The sequence below is a fragment of the Stenella coeruleoalba genome (genome assembly GCF_951394435.1).
Source record: "Stenella coeruleoalba genome assembly, chromosome: 17".
NCBI lineage: Eukaryota > Metazoa > Chordata > Mammalia > Artiodactyla > Delphinidae > Stenella > Stenella coeruleoalba.
The window spans coordinates 34,814,804-34,834,742 of NC_137163.1; the positions used below are offsets into that span (position 1 = coordinate 34,814,804).

The 19,939-nt window shown below is 36.1% G+C and overlaps 1 protein-coding gene across 2 annotated transcripts in view; it reads left to right on the forward strand.

Moving 5' to 3' along the window:
• Nucleotides 1-18,320, forward strand: part of YWHAZ (tyrosine 3-monooxygenase/tryptophan 5-monooxygenase activation protein zeta) — a 32,422-nt gene extending 14,102 nt beyond the window's left edge. For both annotated transcript variants that reach the window (XM_079901333.1, XM_079901332.1), the window contains exons 3-6: nt 11,017-11,140; nt 11,934-12,097; nt 12,177-12,272; nt 16,113-18,320. In XM_079901333.1, the coding sequence (XP_079757459.1) occupies nt 11,017-11,140; nt 11,934-12,097; nt 12,177-12,272; nt 16,113-16,172 (444 nt within the window). In that variant the 3' untranslated portion in view covers nt 16,173-18,320. The remainder of the gene's footprint in view (nt 1-11,016; nt 11,141-11,933; nt 12,098-12,176; nt 12,273-16,112) is intronic.
• The last annotated feature ends 1,619 nt before the right edge of the window (nt 18,321-19,939 follow it).

Consider the following 19,939-nt stretch of genomic DNA (forward strand, 5'->3'; position numbering starts at 1 on the left):
TTTGAATTGTTTAATGAGTTGGACATTAGAGAAGTTAGAAGTGTTTTTTAGAGAAGGTTAAATCCCATCTTATAACTGGAAAAATTACCACTTTGTTTAAGTGATGGCTTTAGTTTTAGACTATATTTTAGGGTTCTGTACTTAAAATGAAAATAGCAAGAATCACACTTGAGGGCCTTGTGCCTCAAGTTCTTGGCACCTTTTCCCTTTTAGCCATCGGCATTTTTTGTGCCTGATTGGTATGAAAGCGCACTATCTATATCCTGGCCTCTTTTCCTTTGTGTTCAGGGAAGAGGGCCATGATAGTACAGTCTAAAACAGAGCAATGGGTTGTAGAGGCTTGGTCTTCCCTGTGCACACATCTGGTGAAATCAAGTCAAAGGAGACACTTGCCCAGCTATGTTTTCAAATTGCAGTCCGTAAATGTCTCATTAGAGGTTGATTCTTTTGCTTTATTATTCTGGGACTATTTACTGTTTGCTTAGTGACTTTTTAATGTATATTAATTAATGGAAATTGAATTTAACAGTATAACCAATTGTTGGAATACTCTCCAAGACAAAGTGGGAACCTCCTCTCCACCCCTCATTTTAATTTGCAAACACATCACTTATTTTTGTGACATTTTTTTCTCCTAAATACAAGTTGTACCAGGCCAATAAGGAAATTTGAAAAACATAGATGAGCACATAAAGGGTATAAGAGTGGAGAACAGAACTCACTGATAATGTCGTCTTCCAGAAATAGTCTTTTTTTTTTTAATCACTTTAAAAAAATTATTTATTTATTTTTGGCTGCACTGCATCTTCGTTGTTGACGGGCTTTGTCTAGTTACGGCGAGCGGGGGCTACTCTTCGTTGTGGTGCACGGGCTTCTTATTGCGGTGGCTTCTCTTGTTGTGGAGGACGGACTCTAGGCGTGCAGGCTCAGTAGTTGTGGCTCAGTAGGCTCTAGAGCGCAGGCTCAGTAGTTACAGGGCTTAGTTGCTCTGCCACATGTGGGGATCTTCCCGGACCAGTGCTTGAACCCATGTCCCCTGCACCGGCAGGCGGGTTCTTAACCACTGCCCCACCAGGGAAGTCCCCTAGAAATAGTCACTATTAAGAACGTTTTTCTTTAAAACTTACTTTTATATAAGTGTAGTATTAAGTAACCAAAAGTGAAAATAGCCTCTTCTACATATGGTAATTAAACTGCCTTTCTAACCATTTATTTTTTAACTTTTTATTTTGAAATAAGTTCAAATTTTCCCGTATATCCTTTACCTGATTCCCCAAATGTTAACATGTGTAACTACAGTATAATGATCAAAATCAATAAATTAATAAAATAATGGATAAAATAAACTATTATATAACCTATAGCAGTTACAAATTATACCACTATAATTGCCTAATTCTGGTCCAGAATTCAATCCAGGATCACAGTTTGCATTTCATTGTCATGTCTCCTTACTCTTCTTTAATCTGGATCAGTTTTTCAGTCCTTGCCTTTTGCCACTTTTTTCAAGAGTACTGGCCAGTTGTTTTGTAGAATATCCCTCAGTTTGGATTTGTCTGGTGATCCCTCATGAGTAAACTCAGATTGTGCATTTTGCGGAAGAATTCCTGGAAATGATATTGTGCCCTCCTTGGTGCATCATATTAGGAGACACATGTTGTTCTGTTACCAAACCATTATCTTTAGGTAGGACATTATATTTTCTAATTTAAACAGCAGGGAGGACTTCTAAAAACACCCTGTGGTGCAAAAGTATCAATTTTTTTTTTAAGATAGATGCCCCATAAGTATGATTACTTTATCAAAGGTTAGAACTAAGTATAGTTTGCCAAAGTCCTTTTTAAATGGGTTATGCAATTTTATAATGAATGGATTACTCTTTTGAAAGGGGGGAAAATCCCAGCTCTATAACTTGTGATTTTCCTTTGAAATACATTTTCATTACTTGGCTTCATGTATTCTAATTGACAAGCTAAATCACAGCCACTAGCCCAGTGATTTAATTTGCATAGTGGCAGGTGGTCATTCTTTAGGGCTGAAATAAATATATAAATGGTTTACAATGAGTTCTTGTTAATTTTTTAAAGTTTAGTCTAAGGACCCTTACTCTCTACATTTTCTGATTCCCATTTAAGAAAAAAAGGAAAGGACAAGTGAGGAATGGTGGGGGGCGGGACGTGTTCAGTGCGTTAGAGAAGCTTTCCTGGGGTGAAATTTAGAAGGAAGGTTTTGAAATGAATGCTACTGTGAAACACAAGAAAATCGAATGAGGAGGTGCCATGATTTTTGTTTGAAACTCCCATCACTCCTCTTGGTGGCAGAGTTGTAGTACCAAAATCTAGGTGTCCTGACTTGCAAAGAAATTTACTCTACCTTGCTGCTTCGAACTGTCCTCCCACCCTATCTCTGGTGAAGCTTTGTAGTTGTTTGTCTCCCTTAGTTGCCCCCTCCAGAGGCATTACATAGTACCTGGCGCTTATCCAAGGGTCCTGAAAGCATATTAGGGTATGCTTTGGCTGCCCTTTGGCTGCTGTTTCTGAATATATGTGCTTAGTACAGCACCCAAACACCTGTCATTTTTGAGCAATTTCTAGGTCTTTAAAGAATCAGAACATTGTTCCTTTTTGAGCAAAATATTCATTATGTAACCTACAATATCAACCTCAATTTTTACTACATTTTATCTTAAGTATATATTTAGAAGTTTGGTAAGATGATGAACTTTTGATAGTCTTGATGTTAGGCTTTTCTCCTTTAAGATTGTTCTAAGTTTCCTCTGCTATATTTAAATGAAGCAGTTCAAATTAGTCTACAAATTCGGCCTGGGGATTTGATGTTTGAGTGCCTAATATGTGCAAAACGTTTGTCTTTAAGGAGCCTATAAGTAGATTAAGAATACGTATGTGAAAAGTCAAAGGTGCAAAATCATAATTATTTTAAATTACACTTGCTCTGGATAACATGTTGCAGAGCATAGGATATAAAGTTCAAAAAACAAAACTCTTCTGATGTCATCCCACTTCCTCAGAGGTAATGTCTAATCTTTTTTGTATCCTCCTGGGAACTTGCAGTGCCCACTCAAACAGTTCTGTCCTTGAAGAATATACACAGGTAGGATCATATACAAACTGTTCTGTAAGTTGAACCCACACACTTTGTTGTATATCTTATGCTTCATTCCATACTGGCACTTACCGCATTCTTTTTAACGTCGGTATAGTGTTTGATGAGTGTAGCAATTTATTTAGCTAGTCCATTGTTGATATTGACAGAAATTGGGATATTTCCTTTTGTTTTTCCTTCAGTTGAAAGCTCTTCAGACCTGAGAGGTACAGAAAATGTAGACTAAACTGAATATTTTTGAGAATTGACTTGAGGGAGAACATAGTGTTAGAGCTGGGTATATTGAAAGGTGAATGGTACAGATTACTTTAAGTCAGTCAACAGTTCTTAGAGTGATCTGTGGACCCCTGGGAGTCCTGCTGGGGGGAGATTCATGAGGTCACACCTATTTTCTGTCTCTTTTACAGATGAGAAACCTGAGGCCCAGAGAAATTTCAGAACTTCATCAAGTTGACATAGCTAGTAAGCAGTGAACTGGGATTTGAACATAGGTAGTAAGCAGTGTAAGCTTGTGCCTTTTACAAGTCTGCTGTAAGAAGAACAAGTACTAACAGAAAATGTTTCCTTTATCTTATGTACTTTGATATAATTTAATCCTGTAGGTTTGTTTTTGTTTTTGTTTTGCTGTAATTACTTCAGTGTATTCCTTCATCAGAACCTTCAGGAGGCACCACAAAACCAGGTGGGAAAGCCCAGAGCTCAGCATGTCCCCGCCCTCTTTAATCTTGTGTTTTTAAATGAAAGTTTTTTGTGCATTATTTCACCGCTCTTATTAGATACACAAATTTTTGATTACGGAACCTGAACTGAAGTACTAAAGTTGAGAGTACAAGTGCACTAAAGCAGATTTTTTGGTTGTCAAGATCCCCATGTCTTATATTTACATCTAACTGAGTAGGAGCTGTGATTGGTGCTTTCCTGTGTATATAAACTATACTCTCATTTAGACCTCGTAGCGGCCTTTTGAAGTAGATTTTCATTTTAATCATTTGTAAATATATTTTTTATTTAAAAAATCATTTTATAAAATTAAATTTATTTCTTTAATAGATGAGAAAACTAAGACTCTGAGAGATTAACTTGCCTGAGATCTCAAAATTGATGAGAGTGGGATTTAAGGTCTTCCTGATTTTAGTTTATACTGTTTCTATTACACCAATCTGTTGCTCCAAGAAGTGCTTGGATGCCCAGAGGTTAGGGCCTTGCCACCAGCTCAGGCTGCAGTTTTGGTGTTTTAGATAGTTTGTAGTCTTGATTGTTCCTACAGATTTGATATTTTACTCTTCTTAATTTCCAGCTGTAATCATATTAAAGGACAGTGAGAGAGGTATATCACGAGAATAGAGATGGATTTTCAGTTTACGAACTTTTTATTAGAAATATTTGACCACAGTTAGAATTGAATGTTTATTGAAATTCCTAGTGGGGGCAGGTTGAGCCTAGCTCAAGAAGGGCAGTCAGAACTAGATAACCTGTCAGTTTGTGTGGTTCCTTAATGTTAATCCACTCCAGAGTCAAAGCATTGATGTTATGTAGACCATCTTTGGATCGAGCACGTGCTAGAAACTATTGTTAATATATTCTGCCCTGGGTAAATTGACTGGCTTGGGGGAAAAAATCATTACTTGACCCCATATCTTAAGTGTTCTTACAACCTAAGAGGTTAATTGTACATGGTGCTGTAGAGGAAAAAAAAATCTTTTAACTCTAAAATCTCAAGCTCCACATAATTTATCCATTGATTAGATTAAGGTTCAGCGCCCTCTCCAGAACTATAGCATGTATTTAGCTCTGGATTATAAACCATTTACAGAGACATTTCAGATGTGGGCTTCATGCTTTCAATCCCACATAATGTTAAATGGGGATGGCTACTGTATAAAGTCAGAATATGCATTAACTCTAATTCAGCAGATTAATTTTAGGTATTTTTAAATGGCCATGGTTATCTTTAAAAGACAGTAGCTGTCATCAAAAACATTTTTTTAAACTGCTTGAGGGGAACTACTGTGAATCTCTAAAACAAATTCTATTTCGGCAAGATCCGTATTGACACTATATACAGTACAACTGCTCTTCAGACAAGTAACTACTCCCTCCCTGTTGTGTGATAACATTTTAACGTTCATATTTAGCATATAATGCTGATGTGAAAATTTTTAAAAAATCATATAGGTAGTGATTATAAAAAGATTTAGCTTTTTAATTTTTTCTACAAAATATTCATACCATTTTTCCATTTTCACTAGTTCTTTTCAATTTCATATTAATAATTCATAATCAATACCAGTAACTAAGAAAAAATGCTTCCATCAATTGTGTGACAGAAACTGCTATCTGTTTAATAAAACTGAGGCTCCCCTCTAATTCCTGTGCACACAGCTAGACCAAATTTCCCAGTGTCCCTCTTAAATGCAGGCGAGTGACTGTTTTTACCAATGGAATGTACATGCGGGCCGTGGGTACTGACTCCAGGCTACATGCTCCTTCATGTTATTTTTTTCTCTGACTGGCTAAAATGGAGATCAGCTCAATATTAACATTGTAGTCTCAGTTAAGTGCTTGAGTGTAAGATGTTATTAAAGTTTGTGTTTGACCTGAAAATCCTTTTCTGTTATAAATTACATTTAGATTAGAAAGTCAGTGTTATATGGAGAATTTTACAAGTGGAAGGTTCATCAGTAGTCAGCCTAACCATTATTTTATAAGTAGAAATTGTGACACCTCATTTGCTTCTTTCCTTATATTAATGCTATGTCTCCTTTTAAATTTAGATTCTCACAATGTCCCACAGTTGTCATCACCTCCACTTTACTACTACAACATGAATGAACTATAGGAAGTTGTATACTTAGCACAGGGTATTTTCTGAAGTTTTTGTATGTTGAAAATAGCTATTAGTTCTTTCCTCTCTTCATTTTCTCTTCTCCAGTTTTTCTTGTCACTGCTGCTTTCTGATAAGTGCTGCTTCCTTTTTTCCCCCTGTTTTTATTTCCATCATGGTCTTCTCCCTACATTTGCCTTTCTCCTCTGGCTTTTAAATCCGGAAAATTGAACTTTTATTTCTCTTTGGTTAGTTTGATAAATTAACATACTTAATCACCTCTGTAGTGTTACAATTAACTTAATTCAGTGAACTCTATATCTTCCATATCTTAGAGTTGAATAAGACCACATCTTATTTGTGAATCTCCTCTAAAAAATAGTGATTTTTCTCATTTCTCCTGAAAATCTCTGTAAGAAGAGTAGAACTTGCTATCTGACGAGATGGCCTATTCCGAATTTGTTTCGTAAGCTTTCTCATACTGAGCAGAAATCTGCCTCTGCCCAGATTTAACTAGTCTTGTCTTCTGGAGCCATTCATGTCATATTCTTTCAGTTTTCATGACTGTTTCCAGTTTTCATCAACACTCTTGCTTGCTTCCCTGGATACTCTCCAGTTTGTCAAATCCTGACTTGATACTTTTGGCGGGGGCTGGGGGGGTGGTGAGCCATGCAGCATGTGGGATCTTAGTTCCCTGGCCAAGGAATCGAACCCATGCCCCCCCTGTGGTAGAAGCCTGGAGTCTTAACCACTGGACTGCCAGGGAAGTCCCTATTTTTAAAGGAACAATATACTCTAGGTTTGGTTTCCTCAGCACAGCGTAGAACTGAATCATCATCCTTCATTTTGATTTCTAATTGGTATCTTGGAATCATATTCTCCTTCTTAGTAGGCATATCATCCTGCTGAGCCAGAGAAAACGTAGAATAATGTTGTAGAACAGGTCAGATTGCCTGGTTGGAGTTGTACTGTCACAACTTAGCTGTGGTTTTTGAGCTTGGCGCCATTTGTTGTCTTCTATGAGATGGCGATAATTGTAGTTTGTACCTCATAGGTAAGGTTATGGAAGGATCAAATTAATCCATGTAAAGTGATTAAGTATCAAGAATGGCATGTTTATTATTGAAAATGATGTTTTTATTATTTTTCTCAGTTGTCTATTGCTACATAACAAACCGATCAAAACTAAAACAGTGATTTATTCTGTTTTGTAACTCTGTGGCTTGTCTGGATTCTTTTGGACAGTTTTTCACATGGTGTTGGCTGTGGTCACTCATTGCTGTTTTCAGCTGGGGCTTAAATATCCAAATGGCTTCACTAAACATGTTTCATGACTGGGGCTGACTTGACCTTTCTCTCCAGCAAGATAGATTTTTTTTTTTTTTTTTTTTTGGCTTCCGTGGTGGTGCAGTGGTTGAGAATCTGCCTGCTAATGCAGGGGACATGGGTTTGAGCCCTGATCTGGGAGGATCCCACATGGCGCGGAGCAACTAGGCCCGTGAGCTACAACTACTGAGCCTGCGCGTCTGGAGCCTGTGCTCCGCAACAAGAGAGGCCTGCGCACCGCGATGAAGAGTGGCCCCCACTTGCCACAACTAGAGAAAGCCCTCGCACAGAAACGAAGACCCAACACAGCAAAAATAAAATAAATTAACTTAAGAAAAAAAGAAAGAAAAAAAACCTTAAAAAAATTTTTAAAAAGATAGATTTTTTTTGTTTTTTTTTAATGCTGGCTTAGGGTTCCAAGAGGGCAAAAGGGGAAGTTGCTAGTCCTCTTAAGGATTAGGCCTAGAACTGGAACAGGAGTCATTTTCACCGCATTCTGTTGGTTAAAGCAAGACAACAAAGTTAACTCGGACTCAGGAGAAAGGAAATGAATTCCACCTCTTGACAGGAGGAGTGGCATACATGAACAGGGATGGTAGGGGAACTGGTGGAGGACATTCTGTTCTTTCATAGTTAGCTTTTTGAACCAAATTTAATCTTTAATCCAGTCTATCTTGCTTTTTGTTTTTTAAATTTTAATGGTTCTTACCTTTATGTCATCAGAAGATTTTAAAAGTTCGTCATTTATCCCTTTCTCAACTCTTTTATTTAAAAAATTTCTCATCCCTTTCTCAACTTCTTTTATTTTTAACAGCTTTATTGAGGTATAATTGACATACAAAGAACTGCACGTATTCATTTAATGGGTACAATGTGATGAGTTTGCTTTTTCAACTTCTTGTAGTCAGCATTTTACCAGAAACATTCGCCACTGTTGATCCTTCGTCCTTTTAGTCTATCATTAGGCCAATAAACAGCCTGACTACTGGTATCTTGCCTTCTTGTTACTTGTAGGTTCTGGTTAATAGCTTTAAAGTAGTTTTTGCCGTTGTTATTGTTTAAATCAGATGTTATGGCTAAATTCAGTGTTCAGCTTGAGGGAAGAGGTGCTTAATTGGTAATTTAAAAATTCTCAGTGTGGGTTACCCAAATGTAAAACAACAGTTTTTAGAGATATAGAAGTTATTACTCATAAAAGATGAGTTACAATTTCTTATGACATTTATTGACACCTTGCCTAAATAACTTCTGCAAGTTTTCGGACGTATACTTTAAAGTTTTACATTTTAAGTGATTCACCCTTAACTAACTGCACATGTTTGTGGCCCTCATCTTTACGTATATACAGCGGGTTAGATAAAAGTCATTGAAAAGTGAAGGACATGATGAGGCAGTGTTACTCTGTTTCTGTTGTCTTCCCTGCTAGACATTTTATCCTCAGACTTAGAGACTGTCTTGCTCACTATTCTCAGTGCCTAGCCCGGTCCATTTAAGTATTGAAGAATAAATGAATGTAAAAAATATGTTGAAGCAGTAAAATACAAAATAGAAATGCCTAGGTAGAGAATTGATTTCATGGTTAGGCTTTTACTTGTTGTCACTTCTTTCGTTTGAAAATATTCTTTGTCAATCTTAAATATATATAAATGAGCCAGAGAGCAGTTCACAATCGAATTGTACATGGAACCTTCTTTAGATTTATATATATTTTTCCCGCTATTTAATTTGAAGTGATTTGTGAATTCTGGTTAATCTCAATACACTTTTTCCTTAGTTGGACTTCATAGTCTAACTTTTAGCCTAGCCAGTCAAAAGTGGAATTTGTCCTTCAAAGTGTGGAGTGCCACAGGTTAAACCTAGACTTCTGAATCCAAAGCCATTATGCTATACCGTCTCCCATAGTGGAATGAATAATGCATTTTGTATTAAGATATAAAACTTGAAAAAGCCTGGTCATTTGTTTCTTAAGTTAAAAAAAAACACTTACTATACTAAATGGAACTATCTTTTGCTGTTTAGGCAGATCGCAGATCCCCAAAGAGCAGCTATAGTGTTCACAGAGTGTTCATGCCTCAAAGAGGATGATGGTGTTTAAAGGACAAAATGACGGGAAGTTTGAATTTTGCCAAGTCTTAGGTTATAGGCATTCCTTCTTCGGAGGAAGCATTGGTCTTCCAAGCCCAGAGGGTTCCTTTATTTCTAGTTTGGTTGAGATTTCACACTAGAAGCTGCCTCACAGTTTAAATGAATCAATGAATGAATGAATTCCAAAACACTTTTGCAGCTGAGAGATCTTTGAATATGAAAGTCTGGGTGTGGTGTAGTAAGAATTTTGTTATCCTAACCAAAGTGGTCTTCTGATTTCAGGCCAACGGTTTCAAATATCAGTTAATAATCACAGGAAACATTATTTCAGGTTGAATTCTCATCTCCAACCCTTTCCTGTAATGCATTGCAACCTGCTCCTACTGCCAACTTGGAACTACCCACTTCATCTGAGTATCTGTTGCTTAAGTTGCAGAAAGGGGGAGAAGCCGGGTTAAAGCTTACTCTCCCACTCACCATTTGGAACATAATGAGGTAGACATACAAAGTTAGAGTTACTATTTAAAAGCATTTTTCAGCCTGTTTGGCATATAAGTAGGTGCTATATAAACTACTGGGTTACTACCAGAAGAATAGAAACCAAGAATTAGATACCCTTTTTCCTTGTAAAAATTGAAAATTGTTTGGGGCTAAGCCCAGTTGAAAATTGACTTTCACCTTGATTCCTAGAGTGTATTTAGTAGGAAGAAGTGGAGTGTTTAAAAAAAAATTTTTTGCCTAATTCTACTACTGGAATTATCTTTCTCCCCCTTAAAAAAAAAATACTAGTTTATTGTGCCTTATCCCCCTAATACAGTGAAATCAAGTTTTTCTTTAAATCCGTTGTAGAATATAATTATTAGCATGTTAGGATTTACTTAGCTTAGATTGTTATAGTTTTGAACAGAATTACGTAGAATGATGTTTAACCCGTTTGGGGTGATCGGTAAATATGTATCTTATTAGCTGAAAATCACTTTAATGAAACTAAAGGTTTACTCTTCAGATCTTTAATTCTCATACTCCTACCAGTGTCTTAATTTAGTTAGGAAAAATAAAACTTTGAACAGCTTTTTACCTGTTGTGAGGTATTACTTTAATTGTAGTCTTATAAATGACGTTTTGTTCTTTTGTTCTGTTTCCTCTGTCTTGGACTCTGGTAGTGTCTATTATACTATCGGTTTCTGCTTAAGTCATATATTCCTCCAGAGTACCAAAAAGTTAATCTCTTATGTTCTTTGCATTCTAGTGTCATGACTACCTTGAAAATGAAAAGTTTGCCATTTTGTTAAATAATATAATAATAAAGCATAATAACAAATATAATATTATGAGCTATCATGCTTTCACATTCATTGAAACATGCAGTCTTTATCAGCATGTAAATTGATAGCACTGTGGGGGAGATGCCAATATTCAAATTATCATCCTTAAATAATAAGCTGAACACTAATTTCAAATTTTAAGTATTACTGTCCAAAGCATTCTGCTCTTAAACCACAAATTTACGAGTCTACAGCATTCAAAAATTGTATTATTGGCAATGACTGGGTATTAAAGTTTTATAACTTAGGCTATAGTATGCTCTTAAAAAATGCAGATTCTTTCAGTTTTGTAAATATTTTAGTCTTATTATGACTGTTTCTTTTCTTCCCAAGTCTCTTTTGGAAAAGTTCTTGATCCCCAATGCTTCACAAGCAGAGAGCAAAGTCTTCTACTTGAAAATGAAAGGAGACTACTACCGCTACTTGGCCGAGGTTGCTGCTGGTGACGACAAGAAAGGTATGCTGCCTCAGCCTGCGCTGGGCGCCTAGAAAATGACACGGTACGGAAGGAGTCCCTTCTGGAGTTAGAGAATTGTTCTGTTGTTTTTTAATTGTTCAGAGCACTAAATGAAGAGTAATAATGGACTTTGCGCTCTCTCTCTCTCTCTCTCTTTTCTTCCTTCCCTCCCCTCCCCTCCTCTCCTTCTTCCCTCCCCCCCCTTCTTCCCTCCCCCCGTCCTTCCTTCAACTAAACAGTTGACCCTTGAGGAACACAGATTTAAGCTGCACAGGTCCATTTACACAGAGATTTTTTCTGTAAATACTACAGTACTACATGATCCAAGGTTGGACATGAAGGGCCGCCTACAAAATTATACTCAGATTTCCGACTGCATGAAGAGTTGTCATCCCTAAACCCCTTGTTGTTCAAGGGTCAACTATATATCTACTGCTGAATAATTGGTATTCTGAAATGTATGCTTGTTAACAAGCCAATTTTATGTATAGGAATGTTTCCTCACAATTTTAATAGTGGTTATAGTATAACTGTAGAGCAGTACAAACTAATTATTAAAAATAATACTGAGATGGTTAGAGTTATTTTGTCTTGACATTGATCAATGGCTAAGTGTAGTTTTCCAAACGAAGCTTTTCTTTTTTTTTTCTTTTACATTGAGGAGCCTTAATCAGTTAAGGTTGCTACAGCTTAATATTTCAGAGTTTATAATTGGATAGTAAAGGTTTGGTTTGAGGGGTGAAGGTGAAGTGCAAACTTTTATCGATACATTTTGGTGCATTTTATTATCCAGGGATTGTGGATCAATCACAGCAGGCATACCAAGAAGCTTTTGAAATCAGCAAAAAGGAAATGCAGCCAACACATCCTATCAGATTGGGTCTGGCCCTTAACTTCTCTGTGTTCTATTATGAGATTCTGAACTCCCCTGAGAAAGCCTGCTCTCTTGCAAAAACGGTATGTATTTTTTACCTGTTATGTGGAAATTTAGTAATCATTATTATTGGAGCATTGAAATGTATTTTTTTTATCACAGGCATTTGATGAAGCCATTGCTGAACTTGATACATTAAGTGAAGAGTCATACAAAGACAGCACACTAATAATGCAGTTACTGAGAGACAACTTGACAGTAAGTACATACCAGCATCATGAGCAGTTAACATGGCGAAGAGATTATAGGCATACCTCTGTTTTATTGTGCTTCGCAGATACTACGAGTTTTACACATTGAAGGTTTGTTACAACCCTGTGTTGAGCAAGTCTATGGGTGCTGTTTTTCTCAAAAGCGTTTGCTCATTTTATGTCTCTTGAATTCACATTTTGGTAATTTTCAGTGTTTCAAACCCTACACCAGCAAAAATTTCAACTGCTGAAGGCTCAGTTGATGATTAGCATTTTTTAGCAATAAAGTATTTTTTTAACAAGGTATGTACATTGGTTTTTTTTAAAGACATAATGCTGTTGCATACTTAATAGACTACAGTATGGTGTAAACATAACTTATATGCACTGGAAACAAAAAATTCGTGTGACTCAGTTTATTTTTATATTCGCTTTTTTTATTCTTTTTTTTTTAATGTAAGATCCTATCTGCTTTTAAAACTCTGAAGAAAACCATCTTACAGAAACTGAAATATTAGACTAAGGACTAAAAATGTATCTTTTCATTAGTTACATATACCCATTGTTAAAATTCTGGTTTTTAAAATGACTTTGTAATTCATGGTTTTGAACTTGCAATTACATAAGCCGTTTTATTTTTCATTTCAATATAGTTGATTCTTTTCTTTCCATTTTAGTCACAGAAGAGTTTTGCTTTTAGTATCAAAAGCATACTTAAGTTCTCTTTTTTTTTTAATAATTTTTATTTATTTATTTGGTTGTTCTGGATCTTAGTTGCAGCAGGCGGGCTCCTTAGTTGTGGCTCTCAAACTCTTAGTTGTGGCATGCATGTGGGATCTAGTTCCTTGACTAGGGATTGAACCTGGGTGCCCTGCATTGGGAGCATGGAGTCTTAACCACTGCGTCACCAGGGAAGTCCCTTAAGTTCTCTTATTTATTTATTTATTTTTGGCTGCGTTGGGTCTTCGTTGCTGCGTGCGAGCTTTCTCTAGTTGCAGCAAGTCGGGCTACTCTTAGTTGCGGTGCGCAGGTTTCTCATTGCGGTGGCTTCTCTTGTTGCGGAGCATGGGCTCTAGGTACTCGGGTTTCAGTAGTTGCAGCATGTGGGCTCAGTAGTTGTGGCTCGCGGGCTCTAGAGCGCAGGCTCAGTAGTTGTGGTGCACGGGCTTAGTTGCTCCGAGGCATATGGGATGTTCCCGGACCAGGGATTGAACCCGTGTCCCCTCCATTGGCAGGAGGATTCTTAACCACTGCGCCACCAGGGAAGCCCTCTCTTCATATTTAAATTCCATTAAAAACAGTGACCATAAAGTTGCTTCTCTATTTTTGTAGCTATGGTAGGGCATTAATAACTTTAGTTACAAAATTTCAGATACTCTACAGAGTCCAAGTGGACATCTATTTTGCCTAGTCTCTTAGTAAAAAAAAAAAAAAATGACTTACTGTGGCAGGTCATGATTGTCCTTGGTATACTGCAGACTAAAAAAAAAAACCACAATGCCAGTACCACACTGAAAAAATATATAGTTAATACCTTAATAATATTAAATTTCTAGCATTCAATTTCCAGTTGTCTTTTTGTGTTTCTTTGTATTGTCTTTTTTTTTTTTTCTTCCAACAGTTTTTTATTTACATTGGGATCCAAATAGTCTATATATTGCAGTTGGTTGATATGTCTCTTTGGTCCCATAGGTTTTCACATTCTTCTCCTTCACATGAATATTAAATTTGAAGTTTTGAGGCTTGGGTGAAAAAAGTAGCAAGTATCTTCTGTGTGCCAGATAAAGAGCTAGGAATGAAGATTATAGTTTAGTGCTACTGGTTTTTATTAGCTTTGGGGCATTTGTTTTGGGGACTGTACATCATCATTGTATACATTTAACTTTTCTCAGCTTTATTTTATCTAGCCCATTGCCAATTTTCTGAACCAGTTATATTCTCAGCAGTTTTTTGAATGTCATTATGTACTTGTTTATTATTAAACACTGAAAATTATTTTAGAAAGTATAATTGGAGGCTCCCTACACACTCTGGAGATTATTTCAGTCAAGAGGATAAGGTATAGAGTTCCTTAAGGAATGAATCTTTTTATGTATATCAAATGAAAGAAGCACTTAAGTTTGTTAGCTAATTTTAATATTAAGAATTTTTCAAATTTTTCTGGTTTGAAATGATGAGATAGTTCTGAAGGGTAGAACTTGAGACCTAGTCACTACTGAGTTGTGTTATCACTTTTTGAGAAGGTCTGATCTGAAATATATACTTCTAGCTGAATCTTGGTATCAGTATAGCATGAAGAGCGTATTACAACAGCTGAGTAAGAAGAAAACCAAGGTTCTGATTCTGATTCTGTCACTATTTACTATGTGCCTTCTCTGAGCTCTTGTCGTATTGCCTGTTATCGTTATAGGTTGATTGGATCGCTTATCTGTCAAGTAAAGAAATTTTGTCAAAACTATCTAGTATCTGAGTCTGGATCTGGTTGACCAGTATTGTTAACACATAACCCTAGGAAGAGAAATATAAATATCCTTCATCAAAGTTTTAATGTTTATATGGAAAAAACAGGATCCATGAAAGAACTGGAAAGAGATGATAAAAAAATAATTCCATCTTGTCTTACAAGACCACCAGTTTTATAGAAGCTTACAGACTTCTAGGTCATTCAGATAACTGTATGATGTTCAAAGAAGTCTCCTTTCCAGGCCAGTAACATATTTGGTTAATAAATAAATAAAACTAATGGGTGATTTGGGGGATAGAAAAATATTGGGCTTTCCCCCCCTTCATTCTGCAGTGTATAAGCAATATAAAATTTAAGGTATCTTGAAACAATCCTTTTATAATTTCCTCTAAAAATCATTATAGAGTGCTAAGACTTGTAAAAAAAATATTTGAAACAGCTGAGATAATTTTGAAATCATCTTTTTAAGCTGCTGAAAAACTGTAACAATCTAAAAATTAGTAGACACCATAGGCCTACTACTATGGGACAATTCAGTTTTTACCTCTTCGAAGATTTGGTTCTGACCATACTGTTTTGTGTTCATCTATTTATTTTGAATCAGACAAATTCACAAAGGTAGTTTTTGTGTTTTTTTTGTAAACTAAAAATGTTAGTTAAATTTGTATTTTAGTTCTGACTTGATCCTGACTCTTGAGTTTCATAGAGTGTGGTATTCTCTTTAGAGTGGCAGTCTAAAGTCTACCAGGGGAAAGTAGTCAGCCTGAGCTCCTTGAGCATGGGGACTGAATTTGATGATTCTGGTTTAGTTGCACTAAACTTACACATCCGTCTCTCACTGGGGCTATTTGGGACAATCTACTATTCTGATAGCTATTGATATTTAGAACTGTAGTGTTTCTATGATTTCTTCTACTTTTTCTTCACCTATGAATAACCAAGAATTTCCTGTATCTGACTTTGTTTTTTGAAGACAACTCTGTTGTGTACTTACTATGCTTACAGAATGATTAGGGAGGAAATAAATGTATTATGTTGATGTCTTTTATATCTTTTTTTAAAATTTATTGTATTGAAGTATAGTTGATTTCCAATGTTGTGTTAATTTCTGCTATAGAGCAAAGGGATTCAGTTATACACATATACATTCTTTTTCATATTATTTTCCATTGTGGTTTATCACAGGATATTGAATATAATTCCCTGGAGGCGTTTTACATCTTGAAGCTATCTTAAATGCTGCAATTTTTTAAAGAAAGCCTTCCAACAAAAACTGCTTAGATTCTGGTACTTTGGCATATATATTAAGGTTTTTTTAAACTGAAATATACTAAAATTTCTCTCTCTCCCTCCCTCCCTCCCCCCCCTTCCTCTTTTAACTAGTTGTGGACATCGGATACCCAAGGAGACGAAGCTGAAGCAGGAGAAGGAGGGGAAAATTAAAAGGCCTTCCAACTTTTGTCTGCCTCATTCTAAAATTTACACAGTAGACCATTTGTCATCCATGCTGTCCCACAAATAGTTTTTTGTTTACGATTTATGACAGGTTTATGTTACTTCTATTTGAATTTCTATATTTCCCATGTGGTTTTTATGTTTAATATTAGGGGAGTAGAGCCAGTTAACATTTAGGGAGTTATCTGTTTTCATCTTGAGGTGGCCAATATGGGAATGTGGAATTTTTATACAAGTTATAAATGTTTGGCATAGTACTTTTGGTACATTGTGGCTTCACAAGGGCCAGTGTTAAAACTGCTTCCATGTCTAAGCAAAGAAAACTGCCTCATATTGGTTTGTCCTGGTGGGGAATAAAAGGGATAATTGGTTCCAGTCACAGGTGTAGCTGTGGGTACTTTAAGGTTTGGAGCACTTATAAGGCTATAGTAGAAATAGATACCCCATGGATATTACATGTTAAACCATGTGTTATCTGTGGAATACTCAAGTCTCAATGTGCACACCATTGACTACAGCTACAGAAGCGTTCCTTTAGTTGTGACTCAATTTACTCTGGATAAGGGCAGAAACGGTTCACATTCCATTATTTGTAAAGTTAACTGCTGTTTGCTTTCATTATTTTTGCTACACTCATTTTATTTGTATTTAAATGTTTTAGGCAACCTAAGAACAAATGTACAAGTAAAGATGCAGTAAAAATGAATTGCTTGATATTCATTACTTCATGTGTATCAAGCGCAGCAGTAAAACAAAAAACCCATGTATTTAACATTTTTTAGGTTTTTTTTTTGCTTTTGTGGGTTTTGTTTTGTTTTGTTTTTGTTTTGTTTTTTGGGTTTTTTTTTTTTTTTTGATACTTGCCTAACATGCATGTGCTGTAAAAATAGTTAACAGGGAAATAACTTGAGATGATGGCTAGCTTTGTTTAATGTCTTATGAGATTTTCATGAACAATCCAAGCATAATTGTTAAGAACATGTGTATTAAGTTCATGTAAGTGGAATAAAAGTTTTATGAATGGACTTTTCAACTACTTTCTCTACAGCTTTTCATGTAAATTAGTCTTTTGGTTCTGAAACTTCTCTAAAGAAAATTGTACATTTTTGGAAATTTATTCCTTATTCCCTCTTGGCAGCTAAATGGGCTTTTACTAAGTTTGAATACAAAGTTTATCATAACAGCAAAATACTACTAAGATAGCTACTACTGTTCCCAACCATGTCCCTACTTCCCCATCCCCCTGAAAAAAATTTTTTTTTTTTTTTTCAGAGACAGGGGGATTGAATGAAAAAAAAAGTAATGTGTTCCATTTAAAATTTTGGTATATGGCATTTTCTAACTTAGGAAGCTGCAATGTTCTTGGCCCATCATGACATTGGGTAGCATTAACTGTAAGTTTCGTGCTTCCAAATCACTTTTGTTTTTAAGAATTTCTTGATACTCTTATAGCCTGCCTTCAATTTTGATCTTTTATTCTTTCTATTTGTCAGGTGCACAGGATTACCTTTTTTAAGCCTTGTGTCTTGTCACCAACCGTTCCTACTTGGTGGCCATGTTCTTGGGGAAAAGGCCGCATGATCTTTCTGGCTCCACTCAATGCCTAAGGATACCCTGCTTCCTTTGCTTGCATCCCACAAACTATTTCCCTCATCCTATACACTGCAGCAGATCTCTCCCTAGTTGATGAGATTGTGTTTATCTCCCTGTAAACCCTACCTATCCTGAATGGTCTGTCATTGTCTTTGCCTTTAAAATCCTTCCTCTTCCTCTCTGAATAATGATGGGGCTAAGTTATACCCAAAGCTCACCCTACAAGCTATTTCCTCAGTACCTTGCAGAAAACACCAAACAAAAATACCATTTTAAAAGAGGTGTATTTTTTTTTCTTTTAGAATGTAAGCTCCTTGAGAGCAGGGACAATGTTTTCTGTATGTTCTATTGTGCCTAGTACACTGTAAATGCTCAATAAATACTGATGATGGGAGGCAGTGAGTCTTGATGATAAGGGTGAGAACTGAAATCCCGAATACTGTTTTGTTGCTTGTTTTATTATGACCTCAGATTAAATTGGGAAATATCAGCCCTTTGGGACAATTGTCCCAAATGTTACATTCAAATAAAAGTGCAATGGAGGCCTTGGGGTCTTTCTTTCAAGGAGAAAAAGATCTCTTATGCATTTGGGACAACATCATAATGCATCTTCACACACAGCTCTTTTCTTTTTCTATTGATTTTTCCTGACCCCCAGGCCAAGGACATGAAATAATCATTTTATAGCTATGGAGAATGAAGTAAGACTGAGGAGATGGGTTTTATTCAAGTAAATTATAAATAAAATCTAAAGCTTGTCTCATTTGCCTATTTATGTGCCTCAGTCTTATCTACTACTTTGATTCTGAAATAAATTGTGATAATACTTCATTAATATTAGGTGTTAATAGGTTTCTACATAGTAGTGCCCAGTAGATAAAGGAAGATTTCCACCTGAGATTTTTTTGCCTTGAGATTTGAACAATAAATTTTTATAACATTTCTTAAATTGCCCCAAATTCAGGCTTCATGTCTGTTTCTGTCAACAGTTTCAGGAATTTGGAGACTCCAGCAATGTAATGTATTTGGTGTGTGTGTGTAGTATTGGAGTTGTTAAATGTATTCTGTCCACTTCAGAGTTGTGCCTTGAGAGTGGGCAGGAGTGTGATCAGTTAAAAGGATGGATTTTGCTGCCACTTTGGCCTATGGTCTTGGCTTTTCCAGTTAATAGCTGTTAGTTTTTTGTGTGATGAAGATAGAAATTGGTGTGGGGGAGCAAAAGAATTAAAAGAATGTAATGTCAAGTGGCTTAGTAACTATAGGAGCTCAGTCCTTTTCCTGTCTTCCCTAAAAATAGTCACCAATCCTGCCATGGCCCAGTACATATTTTAAAACTAGTTAAAGCCAATTTGTAATCTGCAATCTTAGATTATTTGAGGTCAGGTCTCAACTTGATTGAATAATTTGGGAACTCTAGAAATGGTGAGATGTTTAAATATCTTCAGGAGGCTCTGAATGTAGATCTAAGAATGTGACCCTTTTCAGCGGTGGTGGCATCATTTAAATGGTTTCTCTCCATTAGGAGAGAATGGCAGTGTGTTTGGATTCAAGTACATCATAGTCACTGCACGAGAGCCTGCAGTGTGTGAGGAACTTTAACTGGTGCTAAGAGATACACACCTTCCTGTGGGAAAAGGTGAAGGAATCATTAAATAAATTGCTTTATTATACTTCGTTATACACCATATAGGAAATTACAGTGGTGGAATTGAAATATCTACAGTCTTAAGGTGGTGGCTTAGACGGGGCCCTTGGAAAATGGCTGGACTTGGATACTTTTCTGAAAATTGCATCTGTAAAGTACTTTTCTGTTATTTTTAGTGTGACCTATAGCAGTCACAATCTCGATTAATTCTAGTTCCTTTTAATAGACTGGAGACCTAAACATAAGATACTGCTGGGTCTTTGTAGGATTTTTGTTTTTTGTTTTTTTAGAAACTTTACAACAGGCCTCTAAGGAAACTGATACTCTTGGATAACAACATGGTATTCAAGAACCCAACACAGTGGTAGATCTGCTTTAAAAGTCTGAAAACTAACCTTAAAAATGTTGCTTGTATACATCCAAGTCTGGTTATGCTACTCACCTGGGTCCTTTGATATGTATGACTGTCAACCCCCAAGTATTTCAAAACTTGATGGTAGACCAACTATTTGGAAGA